At 43.2% G+C, this 24,775-nt stretch overlaps 1 protein-coding gene across 2 annotated transcripts in view; it reads left to right on the top strand.

The window, feature by feature from the left end:
- The first annotated feature begins 9,357 nt into the window (after positions 1-9,357).
- Positions 9,358-24,775, top strand: part of SNRPA1 (small nuclear ribonucleoprotein polypeptide A') — a 35,768-nt gene continuing 20,350 nt past the window's right edge. The window contains exon 1 of one of the 2 annotated variants that reach the window (XM_069222808.1): positions 9,358-9,524. In XM_069222808.1, coding sequence (XP_069078909.1) covers positions 9,443-9,524 — 82 coding nt within the window. In that variant the 5' untranslated portion in view covers positions 9,358-9,442. The remainder of the gene's footprint in view (positions 9,525-24,775) is intronic. The other variant, XM_069222807.1, reaches the window with a different exon arrangement.

Raw genomic sequence — 24,775 nt, 5'->3', positions numbered from 1 at the left:
CAATTTGCACAATAGGTCTCTCCCTAACAGTGCTATCGGGCTTGAGTCACATATCACAAACTGATGCACCCCTTGATAGTTACCGATGCTGACTGGTACTGGATCTGTTATTGGGTTCGTCAGGTGCCTGTTTGCTACTCCCACCACTTGAACTGTCCTCCCTGAGAGTGGCAAATTTGGTACTTCACTGCTCTTAACAGTTGAACGTGTGGCTCCTGTGTCAACCAAGAATGAAACACGATGACCCATTACTCTTCCCTCTACATACGGACCCTTTTGATCAACTTCCAAGGATGCTGCAAGCACACAATCTCCTTCTTCTTCTGAACTTTCACTCTCCCATACAATGTTTATTCCACTCTCACTGTGTAGTGGGAACTGCTGTACGGTGCCATTTGTACTCATTACCTGACCCGAGACCTGTGGAGGAACCATCACTTGCTGCTGACTCATTGGTGCCAAAGGTATTTGCATTTGCTGATTAGGTACCATGGGTAACTGCTGTTGCATCGGCTGCATTTGCGTCATCTGCATACGAGGCATCTGCATCTGCTGCGGCTGCATAGGTTGTAATCCCTGCAACTGATTTACGGTCTGAAAATTTGGGTTTGGACCTCTCATTTTCGGTCCCCTCATTGTCTGAAATGCATTGACATCATTGTTTTGCTGACCAACACCTGCACCTGCACCTTCCTGCACCACCATCGGGCACTCGCGTTTCCAATCACCGACAATTCCGCACACGTGACACGGCATCACCTTCTTCATTGCCTGCACACCAGTCACAACAGTGTTCAAATCCGGACCATTATTCGCAAACCCTCCTCTGCCTCTGCCTCTGGCCTGTGGCTGAAACATCATATTTCCCTGCAACTGCGGCTGCGGTTGCGGTACCTGCTGTTGGAACCCTTGCATCCCTTGCAAACCTTGCAGACCTGTCTGAGCTGCTTTAAGTTGCATCATCATCACCTTCTCTTTCAACCTTTTCTGTTTCACTTCAATTTCGTCGCTACAATATTTCGCATAATTCAACACCTCATCAATCGGTTTCGACTGCCAACAAATCAAATGCGACTTTATCATCTGACTTATCTCTGGTCTCAGCCCTTCCACAAATCTAAATACAAAATGGAGCATGTCCTTCGCCTCTATTGTCTCTGTGCCACTGTAGTTCTTAAACGCCTTCAACAACCTCTCATAGTAACTATGAATTGACTCTTTAGCCTCTTGGGCCGTTCGATCGATCTTCTGCCAATCCACATTTTTCGCGGCAACCTTCGTCTTCAAATGCTCAATCACCTTGTAGTACAAGCTCATCACCATAGGTGATGGTGCACCCGTCTCCCTGTCTCTTTCTGGTTCACTTGTCGGCCAACCTACAGCTCTTTTGCAATCCTCCCACAAATCTGCCGGAACCACAATCTCGAAGAGAGTGTTCAGGTCTTCCCAGAGACATTTTGCAAGCTTCACAAACCTATCAGTCTGCTGATACCATTCAATCGGTTTCTCTCTCAGTTTGGGAAAATCATCCGTAAATGACTGAATGTCGCTTCTGTGCCATGGTACATGTATTAATTTTCCCCCTGCTGTCTCCCTCATTGGTAACATGGTTACTGCCTCGCTACTCTGTGGTCTTTTCTCATTGAGCTCTGTAGCACTGTCCCTCCTCTTTTCCTTTCTCTTTACCCACCTGCTTTCCCACTTGTCTAAGCACCTCCACACTTGTGCACTCTGCAGCAGTTCTCTAAGGTGCGCCTTCATGCCTGCTGACCTCATGTGTTCAAAATCTGTGGTCCCAAAATCCAACCTATAGCTCCTGCTCAAGTGTTTCGTCTTGTCTATATCAACCCCGTTTTTGTCAGCTACTTCCTGCAAGCTTTTGTGTACCTTGTTCACTTCTTTTGTTATCCTGGGACATAGATACCTCAGCTCTTCTTCCGAGTAGGACTCTAACCTATTCACACCCATAGTCCCTTCCACCAATTCTTGTGCTTCCATGTTCAACCTCATCTTATTCAGATAATCTTCTCCCTTCCCACTGTCCGAGCTTTGTGTGGAATTTAGACTGTTGAACCATTGTGTCAGCTGTTGCGCATTCAACCCCATCAGTGTAGCGTTCACATCGACTGCCATTGATGGTTGCGGCAACTTTTCAGTATTCGATGACAGAGGTATTATCAGTGGGGGAATCGACCTCACCAGTGTCGACTGAGCACATATGGGACTAAACTCCATCAAGGTCCCAGATCCTGTTGGCTGAGCCGCTATCGGAGTTATCCCTGGAGTGTTTTCTATGCACCTCCTCTCTGTCCCATTCTGCAGCATTGATCCCTGACCGCTCATACCTAGATTAGGCTGACTGTACAAAGGTACCGGTGGACCTACAGTAATGGGTAGCGATATCGCATCTGGGTTTTGTCCATTCCCCATGTTCTGAGGCATGTTCATTCCCACACCATGGGTCATCATTGCCGGCATGCCCGTCTGACTCCCCGTCATCTGAGCATGTGCTGTTCCCCCCTGCATCTGCTTTTGAGGCATCAAAAACTGAGTTGATTCAGCTTGTGCCATTGTTGGATTGTGACCATTCTGTACTCCCCTTACGGTTGGATCTAGAATCATTCCTGCACCGTTGTCACTGCTGTAGTACCCTGGGATCTGCGGCTGATAATTTTCTGCCGGTTTCAACATGGGCACATCTGGATATATTCTCCTAACCTGCGGTATCTGCGGGGTGAACAGTAGACTCGGGTCCTTAGATCCCGATGAAGCTCCTGAACTCTGAGTTTCACCGTTCTGTACCGGTGCCGGAGGGGCAGAACTGGTACTTGGACCTTGTCCACTCTCCGCATAAGGTGGTGGACGGTCGTTCAGCAATTGCATGATTAACTCCTCATCCTCTAACTCCTCTTCTCTTCTCAACTTTTCCTCATCCTCTCTATCCTTGGAACACCTCCTGTTTGTCTTACAGGTAGCTTTCTTACCTGTCTCCTCTTCTTCCTTAGTAATTGCGGGAAACAATTTTATCCCCTGCAGTACATCTGACCTCCACACCTTCTGTGCATTATCCCACCTAGAATCCGCTAGTGTCTTTTCTACCTTCCTTATCCTGTTCTCGAACTTATTTTGCTGTTGCTGTCTAGCCATCAGTTCCCAAATTGCTAGAGCCTCAAACTGTGCTGGCCTTGGAGGCACCTTCATGTCGTACATCGTGAATCTCAAATTCTCTAGAATCCTTATATTGAATGTCCCATGGATCGGGAATGCTACGCTCCCATGTTTCTCTGTCAGTTTGTGCCATTGCTTTAGCCAAAGGCACGGAGCTACCCCTTTTTCCTCCATTACAATGTAAGCTGGTGTACCCTCGGGCGGCGTCTCCTCTCCTACACTCGCTTTAATGTAAGACTCCCCCTTCATCGCACTCCTTAATGCTTTAAAGAATTTCATTTTCTCGTCTTTTATTTCACAAAGTTTGTAATCAATAGGTGACTTTAATTCCCGGAATACTCTTCGCCTGCCTTTCCCCTTCCAATCGAGCCCCACGGACTGCATCCAATTCGTGCGCGACCCTTCTCTGCAACCAACCTATCCCAGCGCGGCTCCTAGTGACGTCACACTCACACACACTGCGGCTGACAAAGCCTCGCGGCTCGTCCTCCTTCACTCAGCTCTTTTCGTAACAACTTCTTGCATGTATCGCGAGCTACCAAAAAAATAAAACAGATCTGTCGGTTTACTACAGGAAGGGTAACACAGTCGCTTCAGGACCTTAGGGACTTTTCACTAGCCTCGGCCGCTATTCCGTCTTTCTCGGTCCCCACTTTCGCAAGCAAATCTGACCCGCAGACCTACTCTCAACTTGTCAATGATCTATTCTAGTGCACTTAGAATCTTGTCAAAGCCCGAAGTCGAAGTTCCTTTCACTCCCTTAACACACGTACCGACTCGTTGACCACGCCCGATCAACCTACTAAACCGCCAAGACCACAACATAGATCAATATACTCCGGAGTCTCTTGACCTCGCAGGGCCCGTCTCAACAACAACAACCACGTGGACCTTTTTATGCACAAAGCGCCACACGCACATGAAGTTCAACGACTTCCCTACTCTCACACTCGGAGCCGCACCTCCGCTATTTCTATGAAGTTCTTCGACTTCTCTACTTCTACACTCGGAGTCGCACCTCCGCTATCCTCTAAGAAGAAAAATCCTCGCAACCTTTTCACACACCCTACGGCAATAAGCTGTGCAAGCGCAAAACCCTAACTTCACTCATACCATCACTAGTACCGCCAACGCCGATTCCACACCTCCATTCTCTTCATTCGCAAGCTCTGAGATCCCGGGAAAGTCGCGGTGGACCTAGCCCATCATCAATCTGTCAATCAGTTTTTATCCAAGAAAAATCTAATTCAACTTCTCGAGTGGGGTTTCAAAGGGCGTAACCGTTAATTCAACACCATGTACTTTAAGAGTACAGGGTCCCAAAAGGCGAAACCGTCCTCTGCTACCATCTACTGATAGAGCGGTCCGTACTAATAATTTACCTGTATTCGGACGCTCTTTAGGCCGATGAATCTTTTGGCTAAGTGGGAACTCTCCGTACTCTTATATCGATCAATTGCATCAAATCAATAATCAATAACGAACATAAGCAATACCCTGATCAACATAACACTTAGCAATTAATCCAGAATACATTTTCGGCGAACCCTGACCTTTCAGTCAGGAATAACCACACCAGTTTATTCAAAGTTAGTGAATTTATTTCCCTATATTAACAAAGCTAGCACAATATAGATGTGTCTCAACACCAAATGATAAACATAAATGAACATTAATAGCTGTCCATAACGGCGAAACAGGTGCAACCTATGTAGCATTTGAATCACAAGGCATTCGATAATAGCAATGCAAATCACTAATACGATAATCTGTAACAAACTAATTGCATACATTTAGTCAGCATAACAAGGTCTCAAATTGCATCATGCAATAAAAGGAATCCTCATCTAACCTCAAATTAGCATCGGCATGTGGGACTTCATGCAAAAACAATTTAGCAACATTAATTTGGAAAACTCCTAGCTAGGGATCTTGTCAAAAAAATCAGCAGTTGGTTACCTAAAAGAAACACAATGCAATTTTACAATTTCCTTTCATATTTACCAATTACGATCAGCATACAAGGAAGTCTTCGTCTCACAGGTACCGTTTCTCAATCAGCATGGGACGGGGCAAAGGGGTAGGGGTGGACGGGGCAATTGCCTCACGGCGGCAAGATAATACTACTACTTCATGCAAAGGGATCAAAGTTAAAGTCTCTAGGGCAAGAATCATTTAAAGTCTCTTTCTCTCGATTAGAGAAAGCATCAAAGTCTCTTTCAAAATGGCGTCGCAGCAAAGTGGGCCATAATAGCTACGAAATAACGCAATGTCGGGCAATAGCTGGTAATGACCTAATTACTTCTCGTGCACCTGGTTTTTATAGACAACAGTTCAAATCCAGTAGGGTCTTCCATTGGAGGGTTCATAGGTTAGCTTCAAATTGTCCAATCAAAAACAACAGTTCTCAAGCTTTTACTTAAGCATACATTATCCTTGGAGATGGGTACGCAAGTTGCAACATTTTATACCAATTAGCTCACTTTCAGAGCCTCCATTGTCCGCACCTGCAGATCGACCTTGGAGTAAAGAGAAAAATGCCAAGCTGGCACGAAACTTTAAGATAAGCATGTGAACGATCTCAGTGGAAAAGTACAGCTTCAAGCAAAAATACACGTTTAATAGCACATTGGAAAAATACGAGCATCTAAACCGTGAGACCAGGCAACTAGGCCAAAGCCTCCGCTAAAGTAATGCTAAGCTAAAACATTTCAAGCAAGCAAATCGTAGCACACGTTTACGATTATGTCGGATTAGTGCAATTCTAGTACATCACGTTATATAAAGCACGCTTATAATATTGGCAAACTACTCTAAGGGCACATTTTGTCCCCGTACAATCTTTATTAGTTCGGTTAAAGTCACACATGATTATTGCAGTACTACGTTTAAGCGTAAATAAATGAAAACCTTCATGACGGGGGCACCGCCAACAGGCTGGCGGTGCCCCGCTGGGCATTCTGACCGCGGCGGTTTGACCGTGGTCAGAAGTGGAAAACCGGCAGTCTCCCGCCGGTTTTCCGCTGCCCATTTGAATCCTCCATGGCGGCGCAGCTCGCTGCGCCGCCATGGGGATTCTGACAGCCCATACCGCCATCCTGTTCCTGGCGGTTCGCCCGCCAGGAACAGGATGGCGGTATGGGTCGTCGTGGGGCCCCTGGGGGCCCCTGCAGTGCCCATGCCAGTGGCATGGGCACTGCAGGGGCCCCCGTAAGAGGGCCCCACAAAGAATTTCACTGTCTGCATTGCAGACAGTGAAATTCGCGACGGGTGCCACTGCACCCGTCGCACCTTCCCACTCCGCCGGCTCCATTCGGAGCCGGCGTCCTCGTGGGAAGGTAGTTTTGCACTGGGCTGGCGGGCGGCCTTTTGGCGGTCGCCCACCAGCCCAGTGCAAAACCCAGAATACCCTCAGCGGTCTTCCGACCGCGGAGCGGTATTTTGGAGGGGGAAGTCTGGCGGGCGGCGGAGGCCGCCCGCCAGACTTAGAATCACCCCCATAATTTCCTCACCGCTTTTTAAACATACCTGCTGTTTATTGAGTCCTTATTATAAAAGAAAAATCTCATCTAAAGTCACTTTTTTGCAATCTCTAATTTGGTATAATAAACTTATAACTATTAATAATAGACCCTTATATTTGAAATCTTGGAGAACTAAGGGAATTATCTGGGTTCAAGATATTTTTGATGGCCTCAACCCTCGTTCCTTTCCTCAATTCCAAGTGATTTTTGACTGTCCTCAATACAAATTCTCAATCCTTATGAAGGCAGTTTTAGACATTTTCTCTTCACTCCTATTAGAGTCTCCATACCTCTTTCCCCTTCTCCCCCAGATTTACTTTTACATTTGTTATCTCTTAACCCTAAAGCATCTTTTATATACAAATATTTTCGATCAACTGATCCTTTTTTGTCCGAAAGCCAAAGTAGAACTTTCTTGGGAAGCTGATTTAGGTTGTAATTGGACCATTCTTATCTGGAGCAAAATATGGTCCAGAATCTTTAAAATTTCAAGATCGGCCTCTACCACGCAATCTATGTTTTTTCTTTATAATAGGCTATATCATACACCAACATCCCTAGACAAATTTGGTATTTCGTCTATTCTTGCCTGTTGGTCATGTCATTACTCGAACTGTGATTTGCTCCATATCCTTTTTTTATGTCCCCCTACTGCCATTTTTTGTCAAAAAGTCTGGGCCCAACTCTCAGTTATTTTTAGAATATAATGCCCCATGTCAAGTACCTCAATTTTTTAAGGTAGTCTTTCAGATAAAATTGAATTACATGCCCATGACAAACGATTATTAGATCTTATGTTGGCCTTAGCTTTTCAACAAGTTACAATTAACTGGAAATCCTCCTCTATCATATCCTTTGCAGCTTAGTGGAATAATGTTTGCCATTATCATTGTTTAGATACTGCTTTTGCTTCTGTTTGTAGACCTCTGGTGAATAGGGATTTGTATTGGTCCACATTAATGAACTTTCTCAATAATAACGTTAAACAATGTGATCAATCCATTAGGTCTGAGAATTTTAAACCACCGTAATTTGTTTATTTATCGCTGTTCTTTTCTCAAAAACATGGTTCTAGTTTTTCTCCTTATATTTATATATTATTATATCTACCTACCTGATCTTCAAATGTTGAACTGCATTCCCCTTCCCCCTTTTATGTCCTTCCTTCTCCATTGAATTATAAATTGTAAACAGCTTTTCTCTTTATATTGCTTATTAGCTTTGTACTGTTACTGTTTCCTGCGTTGATGGAATTTTGTTTTTTTTAATTCCATAATAAAGCTGATTAAACTCAAAAAGAAAGGATTAAAGAAAAATAACCTTAATTTTACACTTGTAAATGCTTCCTCTTTTCAGTTATTTTACATATCGATGTCCTTTCCCTTTTTCTCTTGATGGTTAATTTATATATAAATGGTCTTCTCTTACGTCCCACTATAACCCATTCAGAAACTTCTATTGTAGTTGATTAATGGAACTTATGTCTTCAACAAGTGACCATTTATTTTTGTCCTTCCAGCTTATTATGTTTTATTCTCTTTGCTTCCCAAAGGGCCATATTGGAAAAGTATGACTTCAATTTTGAACGCCTTCATTCGAAATTTGGATACAGAAAATTCTATATAAACCATCTATTAATTTAGATACCTGAATGATCAGTTTCTTCCACTGCTTTGTTCACCTGCACTACACAGATGTGTTGTGAATCCCCTTGCACTGAGTGCGGATACTACCATTCCAAGATGGCCGCCGCGTGAGCCGCTCTCCTTTTTGTGCTCAGGCAGCTAGTACGGCTAACTCTAACGTCAGGAAGAAAGACCAAACCTTGGCAAAGTCAACAGGTCTTTCCTTACCAAGCAGCTGTGATGGTTGTATTGTTATTTTATTTCTAGTGTGCTTACTACCCTTGACAAGTCGTTCAAGCGCTTTATGGTGGGTAGTATGCCACTTTGCAACCAAAGTTTACGGGTTATTTCTGTGGTTATAATTTTTTGCTGGTTAATGTAATTGGTTGTGCTCTCAGGAAAGTGTTTGTCCCATTCATCTCCTACTTTGTGGTAGATTAAGTTAAAGGTAGTTATGTTGAACATTAAAGTGAACTCATATAAATGAATATGGTTTTTTTATTTTATTTATGTCATGCTAGGAATCTGCCCCAAAAATAAAAATATTAAAAATAAAGAAAACACACACAAAAGTCACATTGTTTACGTCAGTCGCCTCGTTGAATATCTCGCGATATTATGTTATTCGGAGTGAACGTTATCACTCCAGTTTCGTAATTAAATTGTGCCTAGCCTCAAAGCAGGCTGTTGCTCAGCGCCAATCACTAAAGTATGGCGGCCATCTTGAACTTTAACCTCATAATAGTATTTACCATGCCTTAAAAAAAACACGCAACACTTGAAGTAGTTTTTCGTTTCTCAATGAGAATATCAAGAAACGTAAATATCGATATGATTGTAGTGTTTATTGTTTGGGCTCAACTAGTGCCACCTTTAACATCTAGCAAACACAGTAGACCTTTCTACATTCTTTCAACAAAAAGCTTTCATTTTACGATTTAATTAGCGAGCAGTGTCGCGGTAGATATTACACGAAGCCACAGCGAGTTTGTTGGGCGACGTATCATAAAATGTCTCGTGAACGTGTCTTCTTGTGATGACGTAGGCTTATGGCGCAGGTATAGGACGCGTTTCTCAGGCGTGTGGTTTGTTCTTGGCAGTGCTGTTGAGTTGAAAGTAGGCATTATGGTGAAGTTAACGGCCGAACTCATCGAGGGGGCAGCACAGTATACCAACGCAGTGAGGGACCGCGAGCTAGACCTCCGGGGTAAGTATGTCACGGTGGCGAGGGACATTTAAAGGTGGATGAAGAAAGCAATGAGTCTGTAAGAGGGTAAAGGGGGAGCCAGGAGCTTCGTAATGTGAATTTTGGAAATGATACCGCTTATAACTGAGGATATATTGCATACAATATCTGCATAGTGTGCATTAACGCACCGATATTTCGTTTCAGGTTTAGACCGTAGTCTAATGATAATGAAGTAATCTCTGCTTTTGGTGCAGTTATCCATAATTTTGTAAATTAAGTGTGTATGCTGTTAATCCCTTGAGCTATCGCACCAGAACTGATGCCATTTAGCATTAGGCGCTTTTCCGTGGACATCTCGGTAACATTTTAAACTACGACAAAGATGTCTTTTTCCCTTTCGTGATCCATTTTTTTAAGCGTTGATTCCTTAGGCTGTGATTTATCCTTTGATTGTTTTCCTGTATCTTTCTAACATATCTTTTCTTATTTACTGTTCACCTTTCGATAGTCTGCGTTTACCCAGCCTCTGTCCCCTTTGCCCTCCATTTTTTCTCATCTCGCGCTTATTGGAAGTGAATTGTAGGTGGAGTAAGGAGTGGAGCTAAAAGGAATAGGCTTTTTTCCGCTCGAGTTTTAGTGCGAACTCATGATATCTACAGCATTTAGGGGCCAAGAATAGTGACTGAGAGCACACGTTTGCTTACACAACCACACTCAATTACTGCAGCGTAACAGTCAGTCTCTGCAGGCACACACCAGGCAAAGACGAACATCTACTGTGGCGCACACAGATCCCTCTTGACTGTCCTGCAGAGAGACATCCTGCTTAGACAGAGATGTATACATTTATCTTTACTGATTGTCCCCTTCCACGATGCAGCACACAAAAGTTGATCAGAGGAATGCTTGTAACAACTGGCAATCGCTTGGTAGCACCCAACCCCATTGTTCTTTTGTTCACCCTGCCACCTCAATTTGGACCTAACCATATACAAATCACTCTTGACCCTGATCCTCCTGGGAACAGACCAGCCTGAACTGCCAGGCCGGGTCCTCCCTGAACAGGAACACACGCAACCTAGGACAGGTCCCACCTTAGTTGTGGGCTCATTTGCCCAACAGCTTGATTCCAGTCACACCGTAAACCAGTGGTTCCCAATCTGTGCGCCGCGCCACCCCAGTGCGCCTTCATATCTCGCAAGGGGCGCCGTGCACTAAGCACACAGTTTAGGAACCACATTCCATTGTGAAGAACTCAGAATTGGGCTCTGACATCATTGCACACTGAACATGGGAGCCCTACTGTTCATGCCCGTCCTGAATGCACAACAGAAAGACTTTTATTTCAAGTAGAACTGTCCCATTCACACGCTTCTTAAGAAAAGGTGAATCGAGATTGTAAGCTGAGGCACTGTCATGCATGAGGCTCCTTTGCAGTGAAGTCCAGTAATTGATGTTAAAAGACCACACAATCCAGGCTGTCCATGAAGCAGGTTTACTTTCACTTTTGCAGCTACTATGTTCACACAAGCTTCCCAGAGCACAAAGAGAGCAGTGAAAAGGGTGACCGAATGTCTCTGTCTGTCTTCCTGGTGTAGCCAGATTTGGACAATTCTGTGTTTTTGGAATGAAATGACGCCTACACCCTGCAGCGTTATGTTTTTCAGGCCCCTGGATGTCTTGTTCTTTTCAGATTACTTATTTTGCTGAACAAATGTAATTTAAATTTTGGGAGGATTGGTAGAAATGTCAGTCCATGTGAAAAATAAACATGTTTGAAATGTACTAACTTTATGATAAAATATGAACGGAAATTATATAATAGTGTTCTGTACCTAAGATGAGAGCTCTGTGTGTTTCTGAAAATATTTTATAACACGTGCTTCATAAGACATTTACTTTTCTTCCAAATTAATAGATTTTCTGTGGTATTTAGTTTCTGCTTTGTATCAAATGTTCTTTTTCCTTGCGCATAAGCTTAGAACTGAACTGAAGGAGTATGACTAGAGAACTAGAGTGAAGTATACATTCAATGTATGGTTAGTAGAAACAAATGATACTTTTAGGAGGTGCCTGGCTAAATGTTTTGAAACATAATCTATTCCTGGACGATCTGTTTCACTTAATGAAAAAATCCATAAACAACTCTCACAAATCAAAAGCAGAAGACCAAAAGTAAATGGCATTGGTTAGATTAGACAGCAGACACAGGCCTTCTCCTTCAATGCACCCAGGATGTGAAACAGCATTCTTGTATCTATCAGGGCTTCACAAACTCTGCTCAGGAACGAGCTATAGACACACCTGTATAAAGAGCACTATATCACAATGCAGTAACAGTTCACTTCTCTGAGAACCCCTTGTCCCTCCAATCAGTTGTTGGCACAGCATGGGGTTTCGCATTGGATAGGATAGGATTACATCTATCATTACAATACCTTCATCGGCTTCATCCCAATTATTTTCAGGAAGAAAAATGGAAACAATCCTGAGGCCGGGCTTACATCCCTTCACTCACCAAAAAAAAGTGTCATGAAGGGGAACCACAGCCAATAGGTCAAGGGAGCCAGGATTCAAAAAAGTTTGGGAACCACTGCCGTGAGCATAAGACCCACTTCAAGGCATACCCATGCCACTTACCGTGGTCCGTGAAACACAAAAAACCCATAACGAGGGTAGAGCCAGTCATGGGTTGCTTGTGTTCAGTTTGAGGGAAGACCTGGGAATCCTTTCTGATCTGACCTGTGCCAACCTGTTTTTCAAATATCCAGGTCTAGTGTAATCATAGGGCAATTAGATTAGCATTTCTCTGTGGATTTTCCCTTGTCTTAACTCTCCCTGTTGGTGTTTTACTCCATTCTACATAATCAACGGCCATATCTTAAATCTTTTTGCAGCTTTGTAATGTTTATTCCTTTTTAGAATGTACATTGAGTTGAGCCATTCAGATTTGGTAGGAGGTACCTTAGATATCCATTTCTACAAATTTGTCCCCTTGCCAATAATAGCAGGTAGAACAACAACTAGCTGTTAGCCTTTCTAAGCTTCAATCTCTTCTGTGCTTCCAAAAATATTTAAGCCAAGACTTACCAGGCCTTGAAAAATCTATTCGCCCACTTGCTATGGTGAGTCAGAGTTTATCAGGTCAAGCTATTTTTAGCACCTACTCCACCCGTTCTGGCAAGTGAACTTATACTAGAATGAAAAGGTGTTCATTCAAAAAAGTGAATGAGCTATAAGGCGTGTTAGACTTTTCATCCTTGGTGTGGTCTACCTTAACATTTTGTCTGTTTCCCAGGTTGTTGATGTGTGCTGTACTCTGATTTTGCTGTTTATGTTACTCTGGGCCCTTTACCACTGCTAACCAGTGCTAAAGTGCAAGTGCTCCTTTACAAAATGTGTATGTAATTGGTTTATCCACGATTGGCATATTTGATTTATTAATAAGTCCCTACTACAGGGCACTAGAGGTGCCCAGGACCTGTAAATCAAATGTTGCTAGTGGGCCTGCAGCACTGGCTGTGCCACCCACATAAGTAGCTCTGTAATCATGTCTCAGACCTGCCACTGCAGTGTCTGTGTGTGCAGTTTTGAACTGTAAATCCGACTTAGCAAGGGCGCCCACTTTCCAGGCCTAAACCTTCCCTTTTCTTACATGTAAGGCACCCCTAAGGTAAGTCCTAGGTAGACCCAATGGCAGGGTGCAGTGTATGGTTAAGGTAGGACATATAGTAATGTGTTTTTTATGTCCTGACAGTGAGATACTACTGAATTTGTTTTTCACAGTTGCAAGGCCTGTCCCTCTCAAAGGTCAACATGTGGGCTACCTTTAAATATGATTTAAGTGTAGATTCCCCTTTGGGAGCGGAGGAACATGTGGAGTTTGGGGTCTCTGATCTCACAATTTAAAAATAAATCTGTTAATAAAGTTGATTTTAAGATTGCATGTTTGAAAATGCCACTTTTAGAAAGTGAGCATTTTCTCGCCTATACCATTTCTGTGCTTGCCTGTCTGGGTCAGTTTGACAGTTGGGCTGGTTGCACCTCACACTAAACAGTGACACAAAGGGAGCTGGGGTGAAGTCTGCATTTCCTGACGAGCCATCTGTGCTAGGAGTGGTCACTTACACCTGAAAGGTCTGTGTCTGCCCTCACACAATGGAGTCTCCAACCCCCTGGTGAGTGTCTGGGGCCTGGCCTGGGCAAGGCAGGATTTCACATTCAAGGGAGACTTTGCTTTGAAGTTTGCCTACTTCAAGGGAGAATTTGGGTATAACAAGGGCACCCAAAACCACAGACTTTAGAACACTTCTGGAAACCAAGAGGAACCTCTGCCTGGAGAAGAGCTGAGGAAGAAGTGCTGCCCTGCCTGTGCTTTGTGGAGCTATCCTGCAGTTGGTGCTTCTGCCAGAGTAAGAGGGCAAAGACTGGACTTTGTGTGCCTTCCATCTTATGAAGATCTGTAAGGGCTTGATTTAGAGCTTGCCTCCTGTTTAAGTCTCGGACAGCAAAGACTTCTCTCTCCCAGCACCTGGAGTCTCTGGAGAGACTCCTGATCTGCCAAGTGATGCCCATGAAGCTCCTGGGACCCTGAAAGGAGAAGCTGGCAGCCTAAGAAGAAGAAATTCATGCACAGAATGCCGTGTGGGGAAAAGATCGAAGTGCCCCAGACTTCGTGGCTGAAAATTCTATGCGCGCCTGCAACGCAACCCGAAGATCAGCACCCGGGGCTGGAGAAACCACGCACAGCATCGCTGACGGAGGCTGGCGAGATCGCAACTCGTGCTGTCTTTTAGATCATCGTGCAGCTGGATTTCCTCGCAAACACCTCTGGACATGTGAAAACAAAGCAAGGCCTGCCCAGGCCCAAGAGTGCTGACCGGATTGACGCATCTCTCCCCTGCAGAGAGAAAGAATGACGCATGATGACCGACTAAAGGAGAAACAACGCAATGTCTCGTTCGTGAGTGAAATCGACGCATCGCAAGCCCCTTCTTGACGCACACTCGCCCGTGCTGGGTTATTTTTGCCACACCCAAGTTACATTTTTACCTTAACAGTGTGTTTACAATTACATGAAGCCTCCTTTCGCATTTTTAGTGATAACTTGACTAGTGCATTGTGGATTTTTGTCGTTCTGGTCTTGTTTTGTTTAAATATTTACTATTTTTCTAAACCTGTGTTGTCATTTTGTAGTGTTTTCATTAAGTTACTGTGTGTGTTGGTATTAATACTTTACACCTAGCACTCTGAAGTTAAGCCTAGTGTTCGTGCCAAGCTACCATGGGGGTAGGCAGGAGTTAGCTGAGGGCGATTCTCTTTTACCCTGACTAGAGTGAGGATCCTTGCTTGGGCAGGGGGTAACCTGACTGCCAACCAAAGACTCAATTTCTAACAAGGCGCCTTTAAATCTTGTTTTTATCTTGACACATTTGATGTTTGTTTAAGGATGGGGGTCGTATGTCAGGAAAATGGTGTTTACATTTCTTTCTCTTATTACAGAGGTTTATGTCAAGTGAGCTGTCTGACAATCACTGTGAAACAAAAGAATGGAAGATGTCAGTTTTTATTTTTCCTAACACACATTTAAACAGCTTGAGAAGGAATAGTACAAGTATTTCAAAATGTATGAGGAATTACAAAATAATTTTGTAAATCCGAAGTGTTGCAACCAAAGATTTAAATAGGCGCAAAACAAATCATAACACTTTACTTGGAGATGTGCAGATGGCAAATATTTGCAGGAACCCAATTTCTAAACATTATAACCTGTACAGTTTTATCAGTAAAACTACGTCAGTGGGAAATGTTGTGGACATTTCAATGGAAAATCTACCGATAGCACTTATTTGCAATCACTTTATGCTTTAGGTATGTACTTAATTAGCCGCATTGTCATCAGGGCAGGAACTTTTCTCATACCATGTTTAAAAAATCTCAGTTTTATTAAGAGGCTAGTCAGCGGTCATACGTATCCTATGTGTGGCTAGGTTTGCATTATACATGGAGCAAACCTTTTAGTCTATTAAATCAAACACAATTGTTTTTTTATACAGCAGACATGCTGAACTTGCTTATTTGAAGGTGCTTTCATGTGTGATAAAGAAGAAAATGGTGGCTCAGTGAATTAAAATATTTACCCAGGATTCCATGATTTGAAACCAGTTTATGGGTCAAGAGCACTATAATTGGGTCGAGTAGATCATTTAAGTCACTAGACCTGCAGGTCTAGTAACATTTTTGATATTTAAATTCCTGCTTACCATGATATTCTTGGAAAATATCGCTTATAGTCTTCTTCCCAGAATTGCTGTATCCTGGGGAACTCCATAAACATGTCATCAACCTTTTCTAAACCACACTCCAGACAGAATGCAAAATCCATTTTACCAGCTTCAAATTGTTTTTTGGAGCCCAGAACATACTCTGAAGGGAAAAAGATTATTAAATAGACAGGTTTTACTATGTTGTAAAGTGGACACATTGATACTTGCCATAAGTCTTTAAATCTGCAGTGTTGTCGGACTTCTTCCCCATAGTTCCTCACTGTAGGTAAGTGCCTTCTTTTGACATGATTACACCCTGCTTTTTGCCTGGTATCTGGCGTGGTTTCAACTGAAAGTGCCCTGGGCTTCTGCTAACCAGGTCCCCAGTGCCAGGTCTCTTTCCCAAATGGCAAAACCTTTAGCACCCCCTAAGTCACTAGTAAATGTTACCTCGGGTGCCTGGGGTACTAAAGAGGGTTTTTAAGGGCTGCAGCACTAAGTGTGCCAACCTAAGGTACCCCTCACCAAGCACGACAGGCTGCCATTGCAGGCTGCAAGTCTTGGTGTAGACAAAAGTAAAAACACAACCTGTCCCGTGCCATGTCCCGTAACACTGCATGCAATACATGTAAGTCACCCCTCTAGCAGGACTTGCATCCCTAAGGCAAGGTGCATTATATCACGTGTGTGCATATCTGCATGGGCAGATGTGTCCCTGCTAAGTCTTTGTCAAGTCTAAGATCATAGTAAGTGACCAGGGAAACCATTTAAATGTTCCGTACACTGGTCAGTACGAGTTTCCTCAGCTTCATGATGGCTTCTCTGAAGATTGGGATGTTTGGTATCAAACATCTCATATTGGTGAACCCACGCTGATGCCATATGCATGCACCCAGAGGGCACCTTAGAGGTGCCCCCTGAAGCACTAACAGCCTCTGGTGTGCTTGCTGACTAGTTTCTGCCAGCCTACCACCTGAGGCACTGTTCTGGACCCCTAAGGTGATAGCCTTCTGCTCTCAGGAGGCCCAGAGCAAAAGCCTGTCTGGGGATGAGGGTGTAACCCCCCCCCCCCCCCCCCCCCCCCCCCACTAACAGCCTCTGGTGTGCTTGCTGACTAGTTTCTGCGAGCCTACCACCTGAGGCACTGTTCTGGACCCCTAAGGTGATAGCCTTCTGCTCTCAGGAGGCCCAGAGCAAAAGCCTGTCTGGGGATGAGGGTGTAACCCCCCCCCCCCCCCCCACACACGATGATCATCTGATTAGTCTTTCTAAGGCTGCAAGCCTTAAAGGGCTGCCACCTTTGAAATGCAAATCTGTTTCCCCTCACAGGAAAGGAAGCCCATTTGGCACCTGGACAGGCAAGAAAATTACCTAGTCAGCCATGCTACCCCCAGGCTAGTGCCACACCTTAGGTGGGCTACTGCAAGGTGAACACAATTTTTCAGAAGTAGTCATCTTTGTGATGGCATATTTATGATTTTTGGGATATGGTTATGCCCACTTCCTACGGGAATTGGCTACTACACTCCTGAATTCTGTATTTAGGGGAGCCCCTGGTGGCAGAGAAGCAGATCCTGATGACCTAAGAAGACCAAGGACACAGATGCAACAGCAGAAGAGGAGAAAAGAAGCCATTGATCTATTACCAACCCTGCCAGCCTGTCTGAATCCCTTGTAATCTGCACCAAAGGTGACTCATCCTGCAGCTGTGATTTCAGAAGCATGGGAGGACTGCCTGCCTTCAAAAATTACTCGAGGCCTCCTGTGAACAGTGGATCTGTTCTCCAGGAAAGTTCAAAAGAAGGGATTCTGAAGCCTCTGAAACCACCAAAACCTGACACCTGAAGTCACCACTGGACCTGCCGTCTCCAGCCCGGGTTGAAGTGGCTCAAGAGTCTAAGTCCATGGTTTCACCCCTCCTGGACTCCTCGACGACATCTGCAGTCAGAAAAGGCCAAGACCAAAGGTGCCTACCTGTGCCTGAGCGTCATGAGGCCTGAACCCTGCCGTAGGTTCAGCCCGACAAGCCTCTTGGCCAGAGCCTGCAGCCTCTTTCCACAGTGACCGATTTCTATAGGAACTCATTGGGCACTAAATGTTGTTTTGCACTCTGCACCCGGCCGCCTCCATGCTGCTGATGGTGTACTGTGGGTGCTGCCTTGGACCTGCCCACTACTCACCTTAACCCCAGGAGTTTGGTTTTTGTACGCCAATGTACTTTACCTGCTTGCAGAACTTGTTTTTCCTACCATAGGATAACATTGCAGAACTCAGAAAATGTACTGTATCCACTTTTTAGAGTGAAAAGAATGCCTATTTAAAAATGTACTTATCTGAATGTTTTATTTTCCTCTGATGCCTCAACATATATAAAGATACTTACTATTTTTTATAAATTGGTGTGGATCTCCTTTTTGAGTCCTGTGTCTCATTTATTGACTATTACATGGATTTGTAGATGTCGTGCATTCCTGTGTTAAGCCTAAGGCTGCTTGACCACACTACCCATAAATAGTCCTTTAGGATTGCATAGCAAGATCTAGCCACTCACTGGGAAACCATGTGAATACCCAGTATTCACATGCCACATAAAAGGCCGGCTACCTACAGTCTGGGGGTATAAAGCCCCCATCCATGATTTCAGTACCACAGCAATACCTTTCTCTTCCTCAGATTCACTTTTTGTAATTGTTCTTCCAGCTCATTAGTAGTCCCATCCTCAAAACTCTGTACTAGCTTTTTAATTTAAGAAACTTTCAATTGAAGATATTGTCCAGGGCTGCCCTTCATAAATCATCCCAGATGAGAACCTTGTCATCCTGTAGTAGTTGACCCGAACATTAGGCAGTCTTTGACTGGGGCTGCTAGTTTATTCCCCAAGCATTGTGGAGTTCCTGGAGATTCCCAGACACATACAAACCTACTGTAGTACAGGGGCTTCTTGACCTGTCTTGTATGCAATCAGAGAAAGGCCATGGCCTGCAGGACTAAGGCCCTCACCTGCAAGACTTTTTAATATCAACTTCTTGTAAAATGTCACATCTTGCACAAAAAGACCCCCACACACACTCTCTTACATCTTCTGGCATTGCCTTAATCAGGTAGCCTATCTCTAACCCATGTAGATTGTCATTAGACACTTCATCTTCTTTGTTTTTTTTTTTTTTTTTTTTTAAATCTGAAATGCTCATGCATAAAGCTGGAGGGCACGCAGTAAAACTGCTCCCTTGTCTTGTCTCCCACACAGTTTTTTTTCCCAGGAGATTCTTGCTCCCTTTGACACCCAAATGTTGACATTTCCTTGTCGCTTTTCCATCCACTCCTTAAAATATAAGGGGATTGTGTTACAAAGAAAGGTATGTTTTGACAGGATGGTCTTTCTTTTAATCAGAGTTGTTTTACTGAATATTGTTAGCAGTAAGTGAGACCAACTCATTAACAATTTCATTATATCCCCAAACACCTTTTTGAAATTGGCTTCTGCAGTCCTGCCTAAATCTTGTATAATTTTGATTTCAGGGTATTTTATCTCCTTTTTAACCGGCTGATTCACTTCTACATTCCACACCATCAAATCTATTTTTGAAGTGTTCACTGCATAGCCCACACCTCACCAAAAACAGTTAACGACTGCTTGATGGTGGGAAGAGCGGTTTGTAAGTGTGAAGTATAAATCATCAGGTTGTCTACACAAAGGGGGACTTCTTTTCCCAGATGTCGTATCTACAATGGCTTTTTTGCTCTCCTTTTTGCAGCTTGCATGCCAAAAGTTTAATATATGTTAAATAGTAGTGTGGATAGTGGGCAACCCTGCCTCGTGCCCCTTGTTACTTTTAAACTCTGGTGTTAACCTACCATTTAAAAATAATTCTAGCTGAGGGGTTCTTATAAATGAGCTGAACTACCCTCCCGATTGTATCCGTTACATTATTGAGCTTTAAACGTGTTCAAGAAGGACCAATTAACCCTGTTGAAGGATTTAGTGGCATCCAGTATCAGAACAGCAGGTGGAATTTTAAAGGTGGTGGCTAAATCTATTGAGCTTATTAACCCATGTGTTAACTCATTCAGGTATCTTCCCCTTAAAGCCTTCCTGATCCTCCTGGATTAGATCTACCACCCCCCCCACCCCCCCTGACTCAATGTCTTGGCCTGGATGTTGGCAGCAATTTTTGTAATCGCTATGCAAGAGTGATATAGGTCCCGCAGGAGGTGGGATTTATATCTGGTATTGAGATGAGGGACTATGGCTGATTTCTCCCCCACCCAGGGTCTTCATTCTCTAAAAAAATTCCCCAATCTGTTCATAACTGGTATAATGGAGCATTCCAACATCTTAAAGAATGTTGGGAAGGCAATCCGGACCTGCTGCTTTGCCCCTCTTACTAGAGTTGACTGCTTGCCAGAATTCACTGTGCATGATATTCCGGTCTAAACATGCCTTCAGAGGGTCTGAGAGTTTATCTAATACATCTCCCCTTAACCATTCATTGACATTCTCCTCCGTAGTTGCCAAATTCTATGTATGCAGCTTTCCATAGAATATAAGAAAAGCATTTTCAATGTCTAGGCTATTCTTTAGGTATACCCCCACCCCTTAAGCTCTCTCAGCATATCTGGCTTGGTCTGTTTTAATTTTCCGAGCCAGCAGCTTCCCGCATTCTCTCCGTATTCAGAATGGCTCATCTTACTGTCCTCCCATCATGACCTTACTCAAGGATAAACTTCTCCTTCCTCTTGTAACTCTCTCCAGTAGTGCTTTATTATTACCTTACAGCCACTAGTCCAATAGTTGCTTTTCCAGGTGGCTCATTTCCTTCCCAGCCCTTATTCTCCATATATCGCACAGTTCCATCTGTCATCATGTTTTTAATGCATGACTGCATTTGAAGGGTTATTCGATCTACTGTTAATTAATCTGTCTAGGTTGTTGACCATGATAGCATTAAAATTGGCTGTATAATAATGGTATAGGGATATCGTAATCCATTTAAAGAGCTTCTTTGGGGATTCAGTGTTGTCCACATTAGGCCTATAATATCCCACTAAGGTTTACCTTTTGTCTGATAGTTAAAGGTTGGCAATTACACTTCAGCTCAACCTTTTTATAAACTTTGTTATAGTAGCCTTCATGTGCTTTCTTAATAATATTGCCTCCCCTTTAGTGTGGCAACTTTGATCTGTACAAGCCATCCGCTGGACCCATCTCTGTGTACTAAACCAATCAGGCATATTTTTCTAGTTCAATGCATTTCTTGTAAAACAATGATCTGAGCTGTTGTTTCCCTTCAATATTATTCTTGATTGAGGTCCACTTGTATGAAGCACATTGACATTCCAGGGGAGAATTTGCTGGTACTACCTTGCTCTCAATACTACATCCCATGTGCAACCTATTGGGAGGAACAATATTAGTTTTGAAAAAGATTCTTGGGGACTCCCCCCACCCCTTTATGTTCCCCACACCTATTCCCCTGACTTCCCTAGCCCTGGAGAACAATTCAGTCTTTTGCGTGCTCGTTGGGATGCAGAAAAGAAAATATAAATAAAACAGGACAGATTGACTCTTTACATCCACCCTTTTTCACTTGTTTAACCGTGTGACAACATACTGCTAACATTGTTGTAACAAGCATGTGCTTTGTCCTTGTGGCAGGTTTCCTTTCCTTATGATCTCAATCAATTTCTCAGCCTCATGATAACTAAAATTAAGGATTTTGTTATTATATATTACCTTTAGGGGGGGGCAGGGAATCTTAACTATGCAGTGGAACCTAGTGTCCTGAATTCGTCGAACCATTTTCCCAGTGGCCTTTGCCTATTCAGAGTGGCTCATGAAATGTCAGACCTGATGTCCAAAGTAAACCCACTCGCTTTCTGGGATTTCTATTTCAGTGTCCTAAGATCTGCTCTTGAATGGAATATGTAAGTTCTAGGAACTTTTGGGATTTATTTCTGGTGGGGTGCTTTCTGAATAGGTTCACATAAATTCTTTGAATATCCCTGGCCAGGTCTTCATCTGTGTCATCCTACACTCCCCCTGATTTGAGCAACGCTATGACAAACATTTTGATAGCCTCACCTCCTACAACACTTCCCCCACGCACATTTAGGATTCTTAGGTTGTTTCATCTAGTACTGTGTTCTAGCACCTCTAACTTATACTGACACTTTCTATGTGTTTCATAGCCCCGATCTCTTCATTTCTATCAAGAGCAGCTGAATCTTTCAGCTTCAACACCCTGCTCTCTAGGGCTTATGTTCCTATTCTCGGGGAGTCTGGTTCTGAGCTATTCTGTCCACTGAGATTGTCCAAACTCCTTCTCCTACTTTTTCAACTAAATGTCTTTTACCCCTGCTCTCATCCATATCCGCTAGGGCCTGGTGCCTATTACTGTCAGTAACCCTCAACCCATCAATTTCCAATTCGAAGTAAAGTGCTGACCTTTCCCAAACTTTTATTATTTTTTATTATTTTTTTATTATTATTTTTTTTTTTTCTAACCGCCGGGCTGATGCCTTAGTGCATGGGTACTCACAAACATTTTCTTAGGGGCCGCACTGTTTGGTCTGTGATGTGACCATGGGCCGCATTGATCCCAGCAGGGTGCCAGTCGGAGGGCTGGGGGTGGGGAGAGGTAGTGGTAAAGTGGTTGTAGAGAAGCATATACATCTAGTGTCTGAATTGCACAATATGAAACCAGTATAAATTCCGGCTTCTCCACTTAACCAAATTGTGTGATCCTAGGCAAATGTTTCATTTCACGTTACCTCCTTTATTCCTTTTTCTGCATCATCGCATATAAAGACCTTGAAATACCTCATCAGAATGTATGCTGTATAAAACATTTGTGTCTGATTTAAGAAACTATAATGTTGTTCATGTATAATAGAAACCCAGGCCTCCCAAAGAATTCACATAACAACTCACTTGCCTCTTAGTTCACAATTCACATTGTTGTCCGGGGCTTGAGCGGAGGGGGAATGATAGTTTTCAAACAAGAATTTAGAAACTTTCACTTTAAAAAAAACAAAAACAAAAAAATACTTCTCAATGCAGTGATGTCATCTTGTGTACTAAGGTGAAGCGGTTCTGCAGGTTAATGAAATCCACTTTTTAAATGTCAGTCAGATCATACTTTTATACTTTTTCTGCAAAATGTCTTTAATAAAGGCGTTTCTAAAGTTAAGAGGTCCTGGACACCCTAGTTACTCCCTTTCTTGAACTTCAATTACCCTCCAAATACATAGTTTCCTGATTATTTAACATTCTTTTAGTGCTAGTGCTGAGTCGAATAAACCGCAGCACAGTGCTGCTGTTGACCTGGGGGCCGCATGTAAATGTCCGGAGGGCCGCACGCGGCCCCCGGGCCGTACTTTGAGTATCACTGCCTTCGAGTATTGTCCTTGGTTTCCACAGGCCCTACAAGTTCCGTGGCACCTGATTAGAGCAGTGGCTACCCATCTGACCACCTTCACTCACCTGAGAAAGAGGTTGCAATTTTGCCCATAAACATATTCCTAAGAGGGGTAGTTAACCTGATTTGTTGTTTTTTGGGTGGATCCCCTAATCCTTTTGCTCTTATAGGGGAAGTGGAGGCTATGTGTGAACCTGGGGTACCCAATTTCTTCAAAGGGGAAGAACTCCATGCAATGTAGCCCCACTTACCCTTTTTTCCTGTTTATTTTTGATCTTGTTTATAGCAGGTTCACAAGGCAGTTTGGTTACCCATGGTGGGCATCAGAGTTCTTTAACCGTACTCCTCACAGATATTGCTGGATTGTATTACATGGAATGTGCCTGAAGAATCCCAATATTCACTAGGTAGAACAGCTCCCAGAGGAGAGGTAACCTACACATTTATACTGGGTGCCGGATGATTCAAGTCATATGGTTAAACATAAGCTACTGTAAGCAACACTTGCTGGATTGAGATGCAAAGCAGCAAACCAGTGCGGTGGTCCATCTTTTCTAAAGATGAGGATGTGGCTAAAAACCTGTTTTCACCTGCAAAGTAACACTTTAAATGCCAAAAAAAACAAAACCCTGCCTCACTACAAAGCTGGCGCGTACGGTTACTAGATTAATAGGCGTATGTAAATAGGAGTTAATACAGGTTATTCGCTAAGAGGTTAGCGCATCTGCATTTTAAAATATTTGTCACGTCAGACAAGTGCAGATGTTGAATAGTTGGTCACTAATCCACGCTAAATTAAAGTACTGCTCAATGTGCATGCATGCTTGCAAGTGGGAGTAACAGATGGGTGGCCCCTCTCCCCTTAAAAGCTTATGAAGAGCTGAAACTAACGCGGAGTGAGAAAAAAAAAAATAAGCTTATAAAATGCCAATGCTAAAGTCTCTACTTGAGTTTTCCTTCTATCAAGTGCATTTCTTTTAGTTTAGGAATTCAATTTACTTTGAGTGTCTTTCCATGAACGTGTGAAGTATCTTGTTGATCTCTTGTTTGCACAGTTTTGGAGAGAGATGAAGGCTGGGGAGATGATCCAGATTTCCTGTCTGTCATTCCTTTCTTAATCTCTCCTTCTTTGTTTCTCTTTCACTTTTTTCCTTTCTTCTTTCCTCAGTTTCCTACTTTTTTCATGCGCTTTTCCCTCTGTCCTTTCTTATCCAATCTTTCCATTACTCCATGATCCCTATACTTGCTAACTTATCGCCATTTCTTCTAAGCCACTTCCTTAATGCCCCCTTTATTTTTTGTATATTTATCTTTTCTTCCCTTTGTTCCTCACTTTCTGTTTTTTTTTCTGTTAGAGCCTAGTGTTTTTCTTTAATTTCTTTTCTATTTTTACATGCCATTCTTTTTCATTTTTCCCTTTATTTACTCTAGTTTCGTCATTCTGTTCCTTATTCAGTTCCTTGGCTTACTACATAACTCTTTCCATCCCTAATCTTTCACTTCCGTTTTTTTTTTTTTTTTTAATTGTATATTTTTATACCTTATTCTACCCTTCTTTTGTAACTCCCATTTCCTTATTCTGTCT

Source organism: Pleurodeles waltl, chromosome 3_1 (genome assembly GCF_031143425.1).
Source record: "Pleurodeles waltl isolate 20211129_DDA chromosome 3_1, aPleWal1.hap1.20221129, whole genome shotgun sequence".
In the NCBI taxonomy this organism is placed as follows: domain Eukaryota; kingdom Metazoa; phylum Chordata; class Amphibia; order Caudata; family Salamandridae; genus Pleurodeles; species Pleurodeles waltl.
The sequence above is the reverse complement of the archived record's forward strand: the minus strand, read 5'-3'. Positions and strand labels throughout refer to the sequence as shown.